At 40.9% G+C, this 19,646-nt stretch overlaps 1 protein-coding gene across 1 annotated transcript in view; it reads right to left on the bottom strand.

Moving 5' to 3' along the window:
* The window catches only part of LOC136268575 (neutral alpha-glucosidase AB-like), a 30,061-nt gene that overhangs the window by 8,492 nt on the left and 1,923 nt on the right, over positions 1–19,646 (bottom strand). Inside the window, exons 4-14 of the mRNA XM_066063952.1 lie at positions 18,362–18,588; positions 18,189–18,285; positions 18,032–18,136; positions 17,829–17,907; positions 3,911–4,084; positions 3,684–3,745; positions 3,550–3,627; positions 3,176–3,251; positions 1,070–1,279; positions 245–286; positions 97–198 (exon numbers count right to left, since the gene is read on the bottom strand). Coding sequence (XP_065920024.1) covers positions 97–198; positions 245–286; positions 1,070–1,279; positions 3,176–3,251; positions 3,550–3,627; positions 3,684–3,745; positions 3,911–4,084; positions 17,829–17,907; positions 18,032–18,136; positions 18,189–18,285; positions 18,362–18,588 — 1,252 coding nt within the window. The remainder of the gene's footprint in view (positions 1–96; positions 199–244; positions 287–1,069; positions 1,280–3,175; positions 3,252–3,549; positions 3,628–3,683; positions 3,746–3,910; positions 4,085–17,828; positions 17,908–18,031; positions 18,137–18,188; positions 18,286–18,361; positions 18,589–19,646) is intronic.

The following is a 19,646-nucleotide window of genomic DNA, read 5'->3' as shown; positions in this document are numbered from 1 at the left end:
TATTCAGGGGGCCCTCCATGGGGCCCGGGGCAAAATGCCCCAGTTGCCCCCCCCCCCCCCCCCCCTGTGGGCGGCCCTGACACTGTACAAACAAACCTGAAACATTCCATAGATGTTGTGCACATCTCTGTGTTCCCAGCCACCATAATGAGTAGCATCTTTGTGCATGGAGATCTCTGGACCATTGAACACAGACGGCTGTTAAAATAGAGACATTACAGACATACAGTACATTTGATCTCACCTCATTCATATCATTCCATGTGAAGAGATCCAATGTAGAACCCTATGGATACACATAACATGATTAGTTTACCTACAAAAATCTGCATACAAAGTGAGAGCTGATAGGACTGCTCACATGGAAAGCGACATTGTGTTATGGGCCGTCCCAGCCCAGATAGTATATCCTTCCACCATACTATACTGTACTGTACCACTAATATACTGGGACCACTAATATACTGGGACCACTAAAATGTTGTGAGACCTCATGTGAATGACGGTAATTTGGATAACACATATGCAATATCCATAATAGTTCACTTTACAACTTGAAATCATTAAGAAGAACAAACCCTGACTTGTGTGATCCATATGTGGATTAGCACACAATGTGTTGTGCAAATTTGGTCCTCTTCCATAAATACCTAGTACAACTATCTCATGACATTTCAACATGTGTAAATTCCCATGACATGGGATGTAACTAGTTGTAACACATTTCATTAAGGATATTGCACCATTATTGAATTGTGTTATGGTGTATACATGTAAGTGGAGCCCCCACTTATATATCTTGACACCAAGATTACTATGGTGTCTGAACTCTAATAACCATGTGTTCTCACACATTTTTGTTGGACGACATTTACAGCAAAACCTGTGTATTATGGACATCTCGAGAGTGTCTTGATTATCAGAGGTCTAGTTTACGTGCACATGCTAAGGGATACTATACCAAGTGTCCAGATGATGTTCATATTACCTGTGTAACATGATCATGCAAGACTTATACATACACAACACAACACACGCACATGTATGCATACAGATTCTTATTCAGTACCTGATACTTGTCAAGGGCAAATTGCTCGGCCCACCATTTCCTGATGTCAGGGTTAGTGAAGTCAATCCATGAGGAACTGCCAGGCCAACACCATCCTTCATAGATGCTTGTCTTGTCTGCCTTCTTGACGTAGAGCTCCTGAGCCTCTGCTTCTTGGTGGATACGATAGTTACTCTCTCTCTTAATATGAGGGTCAATAATTGTAATCATCTGAAGTAAACAAGGTGATTGTAATAATTGCTTTGAGATTATATGTCAATATTAGTGCAGTGGAACTTCAGCCACCTCTTTAATAAGACCACCTCGTCATAGTGCCCATTTCTATAAGTCTCAAACACAAGCTAAGGTGTACTTAATGACCTCGCCTGAACCTTAGTATAGTTTGTAGGTGGTCCTACATGGTTTAGTGTCCAAAGCAAGTAAACAACCACAAGTAGTAAAATGTTTGGTTGCTTGAGCTTAATTTGTAGTCATTTTAATTTCATAACTGAAATTAATTTAAAAAAAAAAAGCAGTTCATCATAACAAGAGTTCATAATACAAATATTATGAACTCTTGACCACAGTAAGTAAATAGCCATTTAATTTAGCCATTTTATTAACCAGAAATTCTTTTACCAAACTCCAAAGATGCTCTACACCTCACATATGTGTGAAGTTCCAGCACACTCCATATAACTTTGCTAATCCTAGTAACAGTGTAGTTTGTGGCTGCTAATCATTTTGGCAAAGCATATACAGGTTACACACACCAGTTGTTTCATGCCAGACTGAACAAATCACCTTACTGCAAAGCTTATACCCATCTGACTTTTTTACGAACATTTATGTGGTCTTTATTTTGTTGGTTGCTTTTAACAAAAAAAAACTTTGTAAAAAACTTTTTGTCCACATGACTGCAGAGACAACAGACAAACACAAACTTACAGGTTTGTAGAAGACAATATAATATAAGGAACAAGGAATGTTTTTGTCTGGCTCCTACAATTTATATATGTCTATGGATTGTTTGTAGAGCAGAATTTACGTAGAAAGTTTGCATTTGATTTGAGCAGGAATCATAGAAATGAAAATGCAATGAAACAAGGGAGGTCATCTACAACTGCAGCTATACTAGTGGACATTTAGTTCATGCTTCAATCACATACTGTACAGCCTGTAGCTATGACTGAATTAGGGATTAAATGTCCACTAGTATAGCTGCAGGTGTAGATGACCTCCCTTGCTCCATTCTATGATCCCTACTCAAATACAATTTCTTATACTTTTTGTTTGTAATACTGCAACACAGTTCATTACTGGCAAACCACATTGCATACCACATCAAAGGAAAGAATGGTGCTAGAGACACATTATAAGAAATAATTGAGTGACCGAATATGTGTTCCTATATGCCCATTCCACTTTGTGTTTAGGTACATGTATGTTCCACCTGTTATAAGCAAATAACAGTGCATTAAGTGCCTCTGCTTTCGTAACTACGGAAATTACAGATGGTTCTTATGATAGCCAGCACTGAAACCACAATATGTTACAACAAACCTACATGGCAGTGGAGAAAGAAATGGGACACAAAGATAAGTCCATGATGCATGAATTGTAGTTGATGTGTCTAGGACAAAGCAAAGTTGTACAGTGAAGAATTCAAGCCCATACGTAGCCTTAACCATATACTTGGCTAAAGGCATCAGATACCTGTAGTTGCTAGGCTTAAATACTTGTTGGGTCACTTAATTATGCTTAACCAATACTTCCAAGGTGGCATGAAGGAAAAGTGAGGTAGCAAACCACCATGATCCCTACTATGCAGTACTACCATATTGTATGACGGGATCCTCCCCTGATATTTCTAATTGGCAATCCAAATAAACCACATGACACCAACCAGACAGTGACTGCTCTATTAGAGCATTTCAACCAGCTGGCAATATCTTAAGTGAAAAGGAGTATGCTTGTTATCAGCTAAAGCAACTGCCTCCGATCCAAGCCCTTTGCTTCAATAGCAATATCATCAATAAATGTACTGGTCAGATGGTTTTGGCAACTAGTTTGACCACTGGGTGGCCCAAATGAACAACACAGTCCACACTAACAAGGTATCCTGACCTTTCTTCCTTTTGCTGCCACTCCATTTATCATGTCAATTGAAGCAGGAAATTTACCACTATCCCAAGTGAAATATCTAAACACACAAAGAATAATATGAGATAAACAAGGGCACAGACTTTCATATGCATAGTTATTGGAAAGGCATTTATTAATCTGGCACATTAAATTACAGCCCAGACCAGTGATCAGGTGGTGACTATAAATGTCCTATGAATAATGTTCAACCCGTTCACCCATAAAATTAACCATCCACCAATATAGATAACTACTAATACTCTAAATTTAAAAATAGAATGCTTAAAACTCTATTACAACATACAGTATTTTAACTCTATTACATATTTTAAAGGCATGCAACAATCTTAACTAACTTTTTCCCATCAGTGTGTTCAATATCCAACCATATGACATCCATAGGAAAGTCATATTGATCAAATCCAGCATTAACACTACAACACACATCAATACACACACTTAGTACAGTAGTGGGTGGTGATGGTCTCACTTGTTCACATCTTCTTGGTCATTGTAGTTCCATCGTGATTGATGGTACGCTATTGAAAACAGCTGCAAATAGAAGGGGGAAATGGTATGTGACTGAATTTCTCCAAATACACACACTAAATTTAAATCAATTACACAATATAGGTAATATAAAAAGTGTATGTGGTTATTGCAATGTAATTAAGCAATGACTATACCATTATTTCAAGGAGACACATACACACTTACGGGTGGTAACATGGTGGATCCAGCCAATCGGGAGTACTGACGGAAGACACTACGTGGACTAGGGCCGAGCATGACAAACATGTCAATAATACCACTCTCTGAGAACCAGTGAGTATCAACTTGTGGAGTGTCCTCTGCTGACTTAAAGAATGACATCAACTTGGTCAACATGGTCTGTCAAGAGAACATGTACTTTGTAAACCACCCTAACAAAGCAACCTACTAATGTACACACAGCTCTATGTAGCATAAGTCTGTTGCTATGTGACCAGAAGCACATGAATGAATCTTCATAGACTGCCTCCACAAATACAGCTTTGTTTACTTGCACTACAGTTTATGTGTGTTTTTCTCTAGGCTAGAATGTACTTGCCACCACCCCCAGCACTGGCTGTCAAGTGATGCACAGACAGCTGGAAGCACCAGCAATACCATGAAGGCTGCCAGGAGCAACATGTACAGTTTGATGAAGCGCTCACCACATGCAAATATTAAGATGAACTGGTGTAGTGCTTAAACAGGAACTATCCACTGTCTTCACATCCACAACTTTTTCACACATTTTACAGCACCCAATTCACAGTGCTCATACGACAAACGAAACTCTTGGGGTAGCAATTATTAGCAAAACAAAATCAAGGTTTCATTCTTAGATAAACTTTCACAAAACTCCAGTTGAAGGTGGCAGCCACAGAGGTCAGAGGTTCAATAGAACAGTCTGATTTTAGGCCTTAAATAGCACATGGTAAGGGATAATTACCTCCAAGCCACTGTAGTAACACTAAATTATATTATCATTGTAATTGACTATGTATTTTTTAGTAATGTTTGTGTACGAAATAAGAGAGTCAGTATGCTGTAAATAGAGTTTTGTATGAGCACATGTTTAGAAGCATTGATTGAATATTGTTTTATACTGGTACCAGATGATGGCAGAAGGTCACATTAGTCTTCCCAAGCCGTTTGCAAGTGGCAATGTAAAAGAGTGGCTTCAGTGATTCGAGATCTGCTGGCGTGCAAACGGATGGGGCGCAGCAAGAAATTACCAACGCCACTTGAAGGCGAAGCATTGGCAGTCTGGATAGAACACTGACTACTGAACAACAAGACGATCACACTCAAGTTAAGACAGCACTGGAAAAGGCAATGATGCCCATGACCTTTGTGTCACTAGTCAGAAAAGACTTCAACCAGATGAAGCCATCACACCATATGCACACGATTTGAGGAAACTGCTAACACACGCTATTCTGGGTATGGCTCAAGCATCAAGAGAGCCTCTGTTGCTGCATCAGTTTCTAGCAGGAATTCCTGAACCAATCTCGCGACAACTAAGAGCTTCAGGTGAAGTAACAACATTAGACAAGGCAGAGGATGATATCAACCCCTGATTCTTGTGGGTATGGGGCATGTTTGAAAAGTTAAGTTCTGAGATGCTTCAAATATTGGGACCACTTGGGCTATTGCCATACTATCCACTGTCAGAGCAGTTCTTTGGAGTGGCCGGTTAGTAACTGCTACTGGATTTTGTGTAAAATCCCTGTTTCCTTGCAAGAAGTCAATTCCCAAAATTCATAAGGGAAACAGATGACTGTGCCATCCCTACTTATGGTGCCCCATCAAACTACCAACATGTTTGCTCCTTAATCTCATAGAAAAATACCATGAGCTGTTCAGTTCTAGACCTGGGTACACTGAAGATGCATGGCATTATATCCCCACAATGGAAAACGCGGTGAAGTTAGTATAGTTTACCAACTAGACAGATCCCTACTCATTACCACACTGAGGTTTGCCAGCAACTTAAGACTATGTTAGATGAGGGAATTATTCGACAAAGTAAGAGTCCCTGGATGGCACTAGCTGTTTTTGTCCCCAAAAAGTCTAGGCAACTTAGAATATGTATTGATTACAGGGAACTAAATAAACATACTACTAAGGATTCCTACCCATTACCCCCCCTTCCTGACGAAGTACAGAGTACAATATAACGGTCGGCCCTCGGCCATTTTCCGACCAAGTGATGCTGTTGACCGATCAATGTAGCCGTTGGTCGGCCATTTGTGCCGATCAAATTTTTTTACAACTGTAATTCTTTATTATTAGCCTTTATAACATGTATTATTATAGTTATTATTATTGTCGTATCGTTAACTTTCCTTACCGAAGCTATTTAATCACTACGTGAAGTCTCGATCCCGTCGAAGCATCGACTCGATGCGCACGTGTAAGCTAGAGCACTGCACCTCGTATTTACCCAAATTATCGATTGTGGGTTACTATCGATGTTGTGAAGAAGCGATCACTACACTGACTACACGAGTGGCGCCTTCCAAGAGAAGAAAAGAAAGTAATGTTTGCGAAGTGGAGGTACGATATTAAGTATAAGATGGCCATTTCGTGGTTATAATCAGTGGCTGAAGAGTGGAATGAAAGTCACGTGATAAAAGTGTTCTGCACACGGAAAGTTTGAGAGTAAGTTTTGATCTATTGCTATTCACAAGAGAAACTTTAGCAATAGCTAGTTGATAATTCAATCTGTACTGGCTCAACACCACTTGTAACAAAGCATTTAGCCTAGCTAAGTCTACAAACTGGCTGTACAATACATTGATTCATAGTTTTTTTTTGTAAAATATGTATGTAGCAACACAAATTTTGTACATGTATTACTAATAAACAATTAATTCTCTGTAAAATGCATGTGCATAAAGTTCAGTGATAAGTAGCTGAAAGTGGTCTCAGATTCAATCTCAGAGTGATCCTTTTTCAAAAATTTCCTGGGAGGGGGGGGGGGGGGGGGGGGGGCATGCCCCCAGACCCCCTAGAAGGCTTGTGCTTCGCACTGCAGGGTATGCTTCACACACTAGGATAGTACACTTCTATCTTATGGCCATGCAATTTCAGAAATGGCCAATCAAATTTACTTTTGATTGGCCATTCTGTCCGAGCAATAATTTTCCCTTATATTGTACACTGAAGTAAAAGACCAACTTGCTGGGTCAACAGTGTTTTCTACACTTGATCCTCATAGTGGGCATTGGCAGCTGCCAGTCAATCCAGTAGACCGTGAAAAGACTGCCTTTTGTCCAGGCCTGGAATGGGACTTTATGAGTTTTACAGAATTCCATTTGGGCTTTCAGGTGCTCCTAGTTCATTCCTGTGCCTCATGGATAAAACTCTACAGGGTCTCTCATTTGGTACAATTTACTTGGATGACATTTTGCTTCATTCTGAGACTGAAGAAGCGCATAGGAACCATCTTGATATAGTATTCAAGAGGTTACTGAGTGCAGGACTAACCTTGAGGGGTGAAAAATGTCATATAGGGTATGTCAAGTGTACCATACCTAGGACATACATTTTCATCTAGTGGAATGTCACCTGATCCCAAGAAGGTAAATGTAGTTGTAGAGTGGCCAACCTCAACCAATGTAACTAAAGTGCATCAGTTTCTTGGATTGGCATCATACTATAAGCAATATATCCCACACTTCTCCAATGTTGCTGCTCCATTGTATTTTCTCAAAAAGACTCATGTAACCTTTGCATGGAACCCAGACTGCAATAATGCTTTCAATTCTCTCACGCAATACTTGACTAATGCACCAGTACTTGCTTACCCTTCATTTAGTACAATTTCTTCGGAATTTGTGCTTCAAACAGATGCCAGTGCAATAGGATTAAGGGCTGTTTTGGAGCAGCAAGGACATCCTATCACTGATGCCAGTCGGTCTCTCACCAGCTCAGAGTGTAATTATAGCGTCATTCAATGTGAATGTTTAGCCATTGTCTATGCACTAAAACAATTTTGCCACTACTTACTAGGCCGACCATTTAAATTGTATACAGATCATGCTCCCATACAGTGGCTATCAGCACAAGAATGGAGGGTATGTTATGTCGTTGGTCCCTAGTTATCCAAGAGTATGATTTCAAAATTGTGTATCATAACAACAGTAATGCTGATTGTCTCTCTCGTCTTTCCTCAAAACCTCGTGCTGTCACCATAAGCTTACCTCACTATTCCCACAAAGAACTCCGCAGTGGTCAATCTAAGGATAATAATTTATCTACAGTTCTCCGAGCTCATTTGAAATTAACAGATACCCCACAAGCTCCAATGTGGAACAAAGCTCCTTTCTACAGATGGAAATAACTTTGGCACCAACTTAAAGTAGTGGATGGTGTACTCTGTCGCCAGTACTCACCTAACCCTATGCATCAGTCAGTCACAGTACCTGTATTACCACATGATCTCCAACAAGATGTAATTAGTCGTCATCATGATGCTCCTACTGCAGGTCACTTAGGTGTGGAAAAGACTCTTAATCGCCTGCCTTCTGGCCAGATGAGTATTGTAGACAGTGTTCTATTTGCCAACAGTCTAAGCTCACTATGCCACAACCAGCACCACTACAAAACATTCCTATTGGACAGCCATGGCAAATGGTAGCCATTGATATCTTAAAAGTGCCATTATTAACAAACAATAACCGTTATCTACTGGTAATCCAAGACTACTTCACCAAATGGGCTGATGCTATCCCCATTCCAGACCAAACAGCTTACATATGGGCTTCCACAGATTCTGATTGGATAATTATCCCATTCTGTTCCAGGTACTCAACATGTTGTTATTGATGATACTGAGATCAATCACGAGATTCCTGAATGGCCACCCCCTTCAATAGACCACGTGATTCTTCCATCAGCTCAGCAAACCGAGACTTCCCGTTATCCTCAACGCCACTGAAGACCACCAGACTACTACAGACCATAAACTTGTGGTCAAGCTTTAACTGGAAGGGGTGAATGTAGTAACACTAACTTATCAATGATTATTGTAATATTGACTATGAATTTCTTAGTAGTATTTGTGTATGAATAAGAGTCAGTGTGCTGTAAATAGTTTTGTGTGAACACGTGTTGAGAAGCATTGATTAAATATTGTTTTACACCACCACCTGCTAGCAACCAAAGAGGAGTGGGAGCATCTTGCTAAAGAAGTTTGAACTGTTAATCCTACTAGTAAGTGTTTAGATTTTTTCAAGATTTAGTGAACTTAACTTGAGCTTGTTGTTTGTTTTGATGTATGCATGGTCAGTTTTTTGGACATTTGCCAGCCAAAAACATATACATGTCAGCTAAAGTGTCAAGACAAACTCTTCAATTGAATAGTTAACTGCTTTGAATTGTGATTTTTCCAAGCAAATGGTTGTTACAAAAAGTTGGTTATGACCGTCAAACTGAATGGAACACTGCATACGTACTGTAGATGCATTGACCCAAGAGACTTAAATAATGAACCCAATGCAAATCATTGAAGATGTTGTTACTAGGATTCCAAAAGCTACAGTCTTAAGTGTCACTTGCCAGTCCTGGAAAATCTAACTTGATTAGGAAAGTACCAAACTTTGCACCTTCAGTTCTAGAGGAGTTTCACCAGTTTTCGAAAACCAGTCAGCCTTTTAAAGTTGAAAATTAATTAAAACTTTCAACAAAGTTTAAGTCAAAAATACCTTCTCAGGGAAATACATGTTCAAACAACTCTCCTTTAGACTGGAATTCTCACAGATATATTTCAGAGAGCATGTTTGAGGATATCAAAGTTGTGGAAATTGTAGTCGATGATATTCTTGTCTGATATGACAACAAGCAACAACACGATGTCTGGTTGGTACAAAATCCTTGCTCCAAAATTTGTAACTCAACAAGACAAAGTGTCAAAAGTAAAAGAAACAAAGGTACAAGTAGTTAGTGATATGCCACCACCACAAGACAAGGAAGCTCTTCCAACACATTAAACTTTCAGATATCAAACTTAAAAATAAAAACCTGCTCAAGATAGCACTACCCCTCAGAGCACTACTAGAGAAAGACTCAAATAATGTAAATATGACAAGCATTAAAGCAAATATGACAAGCATTAAAGCAAATATGACAAGCATTAAAGCAAATATGACAAGCATTATTGAAGACACGGATAGTAGTCTCCTGGATGTGTCTGCAGATATCATCAGTGAGACCCCAACAAGAAGCCTATGTCCCCGAGGTCATTTGCCAAGGATGTTGTTGAACGCCTTGCAATAGTAACACCATCAGGTAGAGTAGATGCCGCCAAATTCTTAAGTTGCACCAGTGCTGAAATATTTCAAGTCAGATCGACCTGTGTCTGTTGATGCCAGCTCCAGCTAATTTAAAATGAACATCCCATAGCATACACATCAAGATCTCTTACAGTAGCTGCACTGAACAAAACTGTGCAAACGGAAAAGGAGATGCCAACAGTGGCATCAAGTGCACAAAATTCCATGATCACATCTATATATCCAACATAAGTGTTGAAAGAGCAATCCTGAGAAAGCCACTGTGCCAAGCACCATATCAAATACAAAGAAAGATAAAAATATTTACTAATGTGGTTTACTGCCCTGAGCTTGTACTTGCAGTTGCATTTTCCAGCAAAATGATGTGATATCAATTCCCTCTCTCCACATATTGTGTCAGTGTCCAATGGAGCAACCAATGCAGATGCCCAATTACAACAACTATTATCTGTGATCAGAGCTGGTGAGAGAATAGTCATTCCAAAGAAGATTAGAGCTGAGCGAACTACTGTTTGAGCGATATATCGTGATATTGAAAAAGTATCATGATCGCAATATATAGTGTGTTGTTAATTATTGCAGTTTTATATACGTGCATGCACATGTAGTTATAGTGAAAATGACAACAACATATGCTGATGGAAGTCACGAAGCAATGCTGAGTTACACCGTTAGAAGCCTATACAAGTGGAGTATGGGTTTTCCACTGAGCAATGGCAAGTTTGTTGAAGTGGACAAAAGGAAGTTTGCTGTACACTGTAGTTGTATACAAACACGATGAAGCAATCAAATTTAAGGTTTCACCTTGAGCTAAGTAAGAAAGAGTTTCAACAGTTACTAGAGGTCAGAAAAGTGATGGCAGCGCTTCCTCTAGTAAGCAGCCAGAAATTGCTCAAGCTTTCAAGGATTTATACAGCATCCATTGCTCAAAACTCTAATCAATGCAGTGTTGAAATGTTCCCGTGCAAAGCTGCATTTTAAGATCACAGGATGAAGAGCTTGTCTTACCTGTTGGAAGCACAGAGGGATGAAGTAAAGAATGCTATTTCGAAGCTGTCATAGAGAGCAAAATAAAGTTTAGATAATGATGGTGATGATAAGAAATACATGGAGTTTTTTGACCCAGATGATCAAGAACAGTCAATAACAGAATATCAAAAAGCATGAGAAACGATACCAAGATGCTGCAGTGACTGTAGATGAAAAAGAGGAACCCCAGTTGGCTTGGTGTAAATACTGTGCCGTCCCATTATGAGCAAGTTGGCTAAGAAGTACTTAGCCATCCCAGCTACATCAGTCCCATCTGAGATGGCTTCAGTATTGCAGGTCATGTCTCAAATATGAAACAAGCTGGTCTTCTACCAGCACCTTCTACTGGTAGTTGTTGGTTTTGTACCACTTGATTTTGTATTAATAGAGTTAACATTACAATGAAGTACCAGTATGTGTATGATAACTTACAGCAGTTTAAGTACAGTGTGAAAGTATCGTAAAGTATTCAGTATCTTGATGTAGTATCAATCATGATACCAAAATGGCTGTATCGCTCAGCTCCAAAAAGATGCGGCCAGAAATATAGCAACACATATAGGCAATAAGAAATACAAATGAAGGGTATAGGATGGTGCTGATCATTGAAATCAAAGAGGTCAGTACCTACTTGAGACCACAAATTCTGCATGAGCCAACAAGGTTCCTTAGTTCTTTCATGTTGTTTCTCTGGTAAGTGCTGCATATTCGACAATTTGAAATCATGCCATGTATTAGTGAAAATATTCCTAAGTTCTATTTCACACTAGTTAAACTTGATCGTAAATTGCAAATCACAACTTACCGGCCATGGTATAACATATAGACTCAGTGGATGCAGCAATTCTCTAATGACACATTCAAAATGATTACTCTTTTAAACACAGCACTTCACAGCTACATTATAGAGCTGTCCAAACAGTAAAGAACTTACTCAAGAAGACCATCCTCACTTAGTTCTATAGTGTCTGACACCCTGCTCAACAGCGCACAGGATGCTGACCCAAAATTATGCTTTCAACTTCTGAAATATGTATCTACAACCCACCCAAATGCTGTAAAAAAGAAAAAGAAACACAGGCAGAAATACTGTTATGACAGACATACAAAACCTCCCAATTTCAAAAGGAGACCAAGTGATGAAAAAAAGACATACGCGCCAACAACCATCAACTGTATATTAACTCCTTGATCATACACCAAGTTAAGAGGACAAGTTTATTGAAGATTCAGACAACACTTAAGAAAAGTTATAACGTTGAGATTGAAAATGGCATCCAGGAGAAGGGCACTACTGATGGAGACAGCCTGCCACTGCAAACTACTACTAATATGACAACTCACAAAGAAAAACTATAAGGTAACTGACTCAGGATATTAAACTTGTTGATGCACACACAATTATTGGTTGCAGTTGTATGCCTACTGTAACAAGGGAGATGTCACACACTAATGCTAGGTGATCTTTATAACATTGATTTCACCAATTTTATCGTCACTGAAAGCTTATTCATACAAAAGTACCCGGCTTGTTGACTTGGTATTCTATCATCAACAAAACATTAGCTCCAATGATTCCACATGGCTTCAAGAATGTACAATACTTTATGTCTTGGCATACTAACATCACAAGCCTAGAGTCTAAGCAAACTCAGTAACACTAACATTGCTACCTTGGGTTACTGTGTATACTCTTTTCATCTGCACGCAGCATGACAGGGGACAGGGATACTAAAAGAAAAATACAGTGGATGTAGAAATATATTCATGAGTGGTTGTATACGCATGCGTGTTGGTACTGAGCTTTATTAAGAATATGAACACGCCGTCATCAGTATGCTCCTATGTGGCGCTGTGAGCTAACTAGAACCGCTACGCGGACTATCGTAACCCCACTTCTGATTCCCTGGTGCCGGTTAGAGGCACCATATAAGGTGGAGTGCTTGTAACAGTTGATCAGTTTTCTGTTGTATTTTTTCTCCTAGACAATGGCGGAGAAGACGTACACATTCCAACAAGGAGAATTGCCGAAGTTGGATCTTCAGATAGACAGAGGTACAGAATTTACAGCATGGTGCCTCCAGTGGGAGTCATATTGCTGTCTATCCAGGTTAGCGAAAGAAGAAGCCAGCACGCAAGTGAAGGCATTAATGCTTTCTTTCTCGAGAGACACCCTGAATATTGTAAAAAATCTCGGCCTGACGGGAGATCAAATGAAGGCACCGCAGGATATTATAGCAGCCATACATGTGTACGTAGACGGTCACGTGAATGATACCGTAGAACGGAGGAACTTTAGAAGATGCTGGCAGCAAGCGGGAGAGTCATTTGACGATTTTTTAATAGCTTTGCGCGAACTGATTAAGACCTGCAAGTTCTGCTCGGATGCATGCACACAGAAGGGCTTGAGGAATCAGATTATTGAAGGCTTACAAGATGCAGACACTGTAGAAGACCTGCTAAAAGAGAAGGACCTTACATTGGCAACCACAATCATGCGTTGCCGCAGTCGTGAAGCAGCTAAGAAGCACTGCTCGGACATCACGGAAGTGGAACCAGGCACCATCGTAGCAGCACGCGTGCCATACCAAGCAAGATCAAAGACTTGTACTGGCTGCGGAGGACCATGGCGCAAAGCAGGCCGCCAACAATGCCCAGCCTACAACCAACTATGTATACACTGCCACAAAGTCGGGAATTTTGCCAAGGTGTGTCGCAGTAGGCAAACACAGCAGCCTCTCCCACCTGCCAAACCTGGAGCTAATGCTATCCACACTGATCATCAACATGCTGTTCAATTGTTCCCATTAACACAGCAACTCGCCGACCCAGTCCCCAAAATTAGGGTCCAAGCGTCCACAGTCATGGGCACTCATGAGCTCACTGTGTTGCCAGACTCTGGTGCAGATATCTCGGCAGCTGGAACAGACATCTTAACATGCCTGGGTTGCCATCCAAATAACCTGCTGCCATCTGCAGTGATACCTAAATCAGTGGACGGCCACAACATGACACCTCTGGGATGCATACCGGTCACATTTTGTTTGCAACAGCAACAGTACCACGATAATTTGCACTTCCTCCCAGGCATCACAGGGGCTATCATATCATGGAAAGCAGCCAAGGGTCTGGGTATTCTTCCCTACCACTACCCATCACCAGCTCCAAACAAATCCCCAGCAGTACAGACAACCACCGCATGGAGTGATAGTGCGAAGATGGCTGCAGCAGAGGAAATTATGAAGGAATATCCAACAGTGTTTGATGGCCAAGTACGGGTGATGGAAGGGGAGCAATTCCATATCAGGCTTCAGCAGGACGCAGTCCCATTTTGTGTAAAAACACCGCGTGTTGTACCCTTTGCATACAGGGACAAGTTGAAAGAAGAACTGGGCTTGCTACAGCAACAAGGCATCATTACACCAGTCACAGAGGCCACACGGTGGTGTGCGCCAATAGTTGTTACCCCTAACAAAGGTACAGAATGTGTTAGGATGTGTGTGGATTTGTCCAAGTTGAACAAATTTGTCGTGAGGGAACGTTACATGTCTCCTACCCCAGCTGAAGCTGTGGTTGACATTGCTACACAGGAGGCCAAATACTTTACAGTTATTGATGCTGTCAGAGGCTATCATCAATGTCCTTTAGCAAGCGAGAGCCAAGAACTCACAACTTTCATTACCCCCTACAGGAGATTCAAGTATTTGCGGGCTCCGTATGGGCTCTCGTCAATTGCAGAGCACTATAATCGTCGTATGGCAGAAGCGTTGGAGGGACTGACAGGATATCGCTGAATAGTAGATGGTATAGTTATTTTTGACAAGGATCCACAACAGTACGTGATTCATGTTAAGCAGTTTTTACAGTGATGTAAGGAAAGGCAAATCTCTATCAACAAGGAGAAGTGGAAGTTCTGTTGTACAGAGGTCACATTTGCAGGTTTTCGTCTGTCCCCAGAGGGGTACCAGTTGGACTCCTCAATCACAGCAGCTATTTCACAATTTCCCACACCCACCACTCGTACAGAACTGCGATCTTTTATGGGCCTAGTCAATCAGTTAGTCTGTGGCTGTTCAGAATCGGTACAAGTGGATTGTGATCTGTCCACACTTCAAACTGTGGCAGCCCTGTCAGAAACATGGTGCACTTCCATATGGCCCACGTCACAGCCAACAGTTCCAATTCTATGACTGCATATCGCGACTCCGTATCAGTCAAATAGCGTGACCCAGCTCGTACCTATTGCCATGTGCCATCTGCTCCCTGTTGCTGTAGTACAAACCCCAAACCTTGCCTACTCGCATCCGTGCATAACTGTGTGGGCTTTGCAATGTCAAAGAATGCCAGCACTGGAGCTGTTGTGAGGCACTCCTTAGCCTTCATGACTGCTTGGTCATGCTCTACTGTCCATAAGAACTCATTTTTGATGCTGAGTAGTGGGCGAAATGGTGCCATGAGCCCCGCAATTGCATTGGTACCTGAGGCTAGATGAGATAGAGAACCAGAGGCTACAGCGCATGTGCATGAAGATAATGGCATTTAATTTTAAGGCCATATGGCGTAAGGGGGCAACAAACCAGGCCCCAGATGCTTTATCTAGGAGCCCAGTTAGCATTCCCACCCCAGAAGAGTCATTGGCTGAGGGCAGTGACCAAGATCTTTCAGCGGCAGAGATCAGAAGTGTCCACCAGAACGAGATGGAGAGCATTCATTTGCAAGAATTGCGCAAACAAGCCAGAGAAGACAATTGTTATCAACAGCTGAAACAGTATATTATGGAAGGCTTTCCAGACCACCGACACATGCTGCCAGAAGAGACCAAACCATTTTGGCAAGTCCGCCAACATCTCTCAGTAGAGGAGGAACTGATATTGTATGGATGTAGACTGCTTATACCACGTTCCCTGCAGAGACAGGTGTTGTTACAGCTTCATGAGGGTCACCAGGGATCCACGCGGACAAAACAAAGAGCACATTTAACTGTGTACTGGCCAGGTGTAGACCATGACATAGACCAAATGATACTAGCTTGTAAACAATGTCAGGACCACCTCCCATCACAGCCAAAGGAGTCAATTATATTCAAGCCCAAACCACTACGGCCTTTTCAAGAGATTGCAGCGGATTTTTGCTACCATGCAGGGAAGTATTATCTCATGGTAGTAGACAGCCACACGGATTGGCCCACAATAATCCCCATGGGAAGGGACATCACAGTCAGCCACATGGTCACTGGACTCACTGAACTGTTTAGTAGGACTGCCGTTCCAGATGTGTTGTGGTCAGATAACGGCCCACAGTTTACTGCTAAAGAATTTAAAGCATTCACCCAACAGTGGGGATTCCATCATCAAACATCCACTCCATACTATCCCCAAAGCAATGGTAAGGCAGAGGCAGCAGTTAAGTCAATGAAGAAAATCATTAAGACAGCATGGAATGGCAGATTTCTTGACACGAACAAACTATGCAGAGCTCTCCCACAGTACAGGAATACCCCTTCCAGGAAAGATGGGCTGTCACCAGCCCAGAAATTATATGGACACCCTATTCAGGATATCCTACCAGCACATAGTAGGTCCTTTGCCCCAGAATGGCAGCACAGCACAGCTGAAGCAACAGACCATGCAAACATCACATTAGAAAATAGCAGACAGTACTACAATTCCTCAGCACATCCTTTTCCAGAAATTAAAGTTGGTACCAATGTGGCAGTACAAGACCCTCGGACGAAATTGTGGGATACCTACGGAATGGTTACAGCTATAGGCCCCCAGCGTCAATACTACATTAAGACACAAAAGGGAGGTACTGTAATTAGAAACAGAAGGTTTATACGCCGTAGAGTTTCAGATTCAGTTCCATACTTCTGGATCCCAGAGTCACCGAAAGCAGCAGACCATATGCCACAGCCACAATGTCGCCAGTCCCAGAGGATAAAGAAGTCAACTCAACACCTCATTACCTGGCCATGAAATGTTTAACTGACAACTGGTAGTGTTTATATGTACTCACTTTATTATTGTACATTTTTTTGTAGGACTATATAATGTTGTACACTTGATGTAAGAGGACTTTTCTAAGCTTATTGCATTACCTGCCCCCCAAAAAGCTTGGAGGGGGAGGTGTAGGAATATATTCATGAGTGGTTGTATACGCATGCATGTTGGTACTGAGCTTTATTAAGAATATGAACACGCCGTCATCGGTATTCTCCTACAGTGGAGAGAGACCAGATTTGAATTTTGAACTTGGAGACAAGAAGATGCTGGGTGCACAGCCCAAATTATACATACAGCTCATACAATATGAATAGTGCTATGAAATAATACAGATTGAATCGGTTATAGTGATGGAATAGTTAATACCTGCTCAAGAACTGAAGGAAATGAAGCATATGAGTAAGAGAAAATCCTATCAATTTCAAATACAGGTGATACACATTACATCATTTGTTCACAGTCACAACAGACAACCTCACACCTCACAACACCCATACCACAATGACAGATGTTATACATTGACAAAGCTACACATGTATTGAGCTGGCTGGAAACAACTTGAAGAGCATTTCCAATAATTTACTCAGAGAACCAACTTGAAAGTGTGGACATACTACTAGTACCATTATGAAGGAAGCTATGTTACTGGAGTTAGAGTTTCTACTATAGACGATTGTCATGACAGAGCTAATAATGTTTGACTTAGCTACGTACTGTCAATTATACAGTAGCCATGTGAAATGTGATTCATAAATGCTATGATTATGTTGAGCATACCTGACCAGCTGTAGCAGAAGTGATATCAATCCATGTTTCTGCTGAATTCAACCAGAACACACCAACTGTCTTTGCAGCACTATGAGAACAAACACCAGTTAACAAAGAATAATGAATACTCACCACACACGCATGCACACACGCACAACACAGACATGTACAGACAAATGGACGGACGGACGGACGGACGGACAGACACACACCTGTGTGACACCATATATGGAATAGACCCATACAATGCCATAGGGTTATTGAGCTCATACTCAAACACATCAAGGTTGTATAGTCGATAAGGATCTGTACTACCCCTGTACAACAGATACAACTAGCTAAACAGCTTTGTAGACTCCTGATACTTACTTGGTAACTTTCAAAGCCAGTGAATCAGCATGCTCAGGAATTCCATACACGTGCTCAGAGCCAGGGAAAGACACATCCAAACCAACTGAACTTGGCCCTACAGACAAAGTGATAAGATACATGAACAACAATCATGAAGCTCGGGCCTTTAATTTAGCAAAAAAAATACATACCATATGGTTTTGAGTCATGATGAGTCTTAAATGTCTCTTCCCACATGCCTGCTTCATCATCACCATCATCAGTGGGTGGGGAATCCATTTCATCTTCCTCATCATCTTCAAAGTCTTCAATGTCTCCTTCTTCTTTGTTGGGGTCTTCTTCCTGGTTGCCAGTGTCTTCCTCTTCTTTGCCTTCTTGATCTGCTTCTTCCTCCTCAGGTTTTTGTTCTTCTTTTACCCTGACATTGAACACAAACATTAATAATTAAGAACCTTTTCAAACTACATACAGTGCAATTCTTTACAAACTCTCTGAATTGATAAGGACAAAGATGCAACAGGTCTGGCCATTCCACAAGATGTATACTACTGCAAGTGTTGAACAGAGATCACAATATGATCAGGTACAATGTAGCATACAAACTTATACCAGAAGACTACTTAAAGAGTCGCAGAAAGGAAGAGAAAGACACATATACAACATTTGCATGGGTAAATGCTTTGTTCAACCACTGATGCACATTAAAAACGGATACAAAGAATTACAAGATGTTTTGCCAATTTTTAAAGAGCTGCTTACCCAAGACATGTATACGCAAACTTAAAACCAGAGAGCGCAGCAAGTTGCCACATATAATTTATTCTTTATTTTTGTAGCACATAACAGACAACTAGTAACTCAATGCTCAATGAACCAGCCACCAGTTGTAGCAAGAGTTTATAATGTGTCCATTATAAACTCTTGGTTGTAGTAGCTGTGACTTTTTCTAGATTGACTGCCCATGCCACCAAAAATACTCAGGGATGCTTACTTTAAACTCTGTGGATACTTACTGACAGTGCAGTGTTTTGAAATGCTTTGTTATACATAACCAATACTGTCAAGCTCTTGTAAAGCAAACGCAAGGCTAATTTTTTTATTAACAGGAAAATGCAAACCCTTCATGATCCCTATACTGTAGTACTGTATAATAAAAATGAGCACATACCCGAGGGTAAGGCAATATTGAACATGTAATTTGCTACATAATAAACTTAGCTAGCACAGAGAATACAGTAGCGAGCTTTTCACCTTCAATCTGTTCCATAACACTACTTAAAAATCAGGTAATAATTTATCATTTGAATGTAACATTTTCACACCCCAGATCAAAGGAGCCACCCAGGCTACATTTGCAATGTAGCTCTGAATGTATCCCAGTGCTACAACTGGCCAGCCGATTATATAAACATGGGGATTGATCGATTGTGAGGTGATTGATTAATACTCACATGGTTAATATGCACAACATGGATT

Source organism: Dysidea avara, chromosome 10, assembly GCF_963678975.1.
Source record: "Dysidea avara chromosome 10, odDysAvar1.4, whole genome shotgun sequence".
NCBI lineage: Eukaryota > Metazoa > Porifera > Demospongiae > Dictyoceratida > Dysideidae > Dysidea > Dysidea avara.
This window is presented reverse-complemented; position numbering and strand designations above follow the sequence as displayed.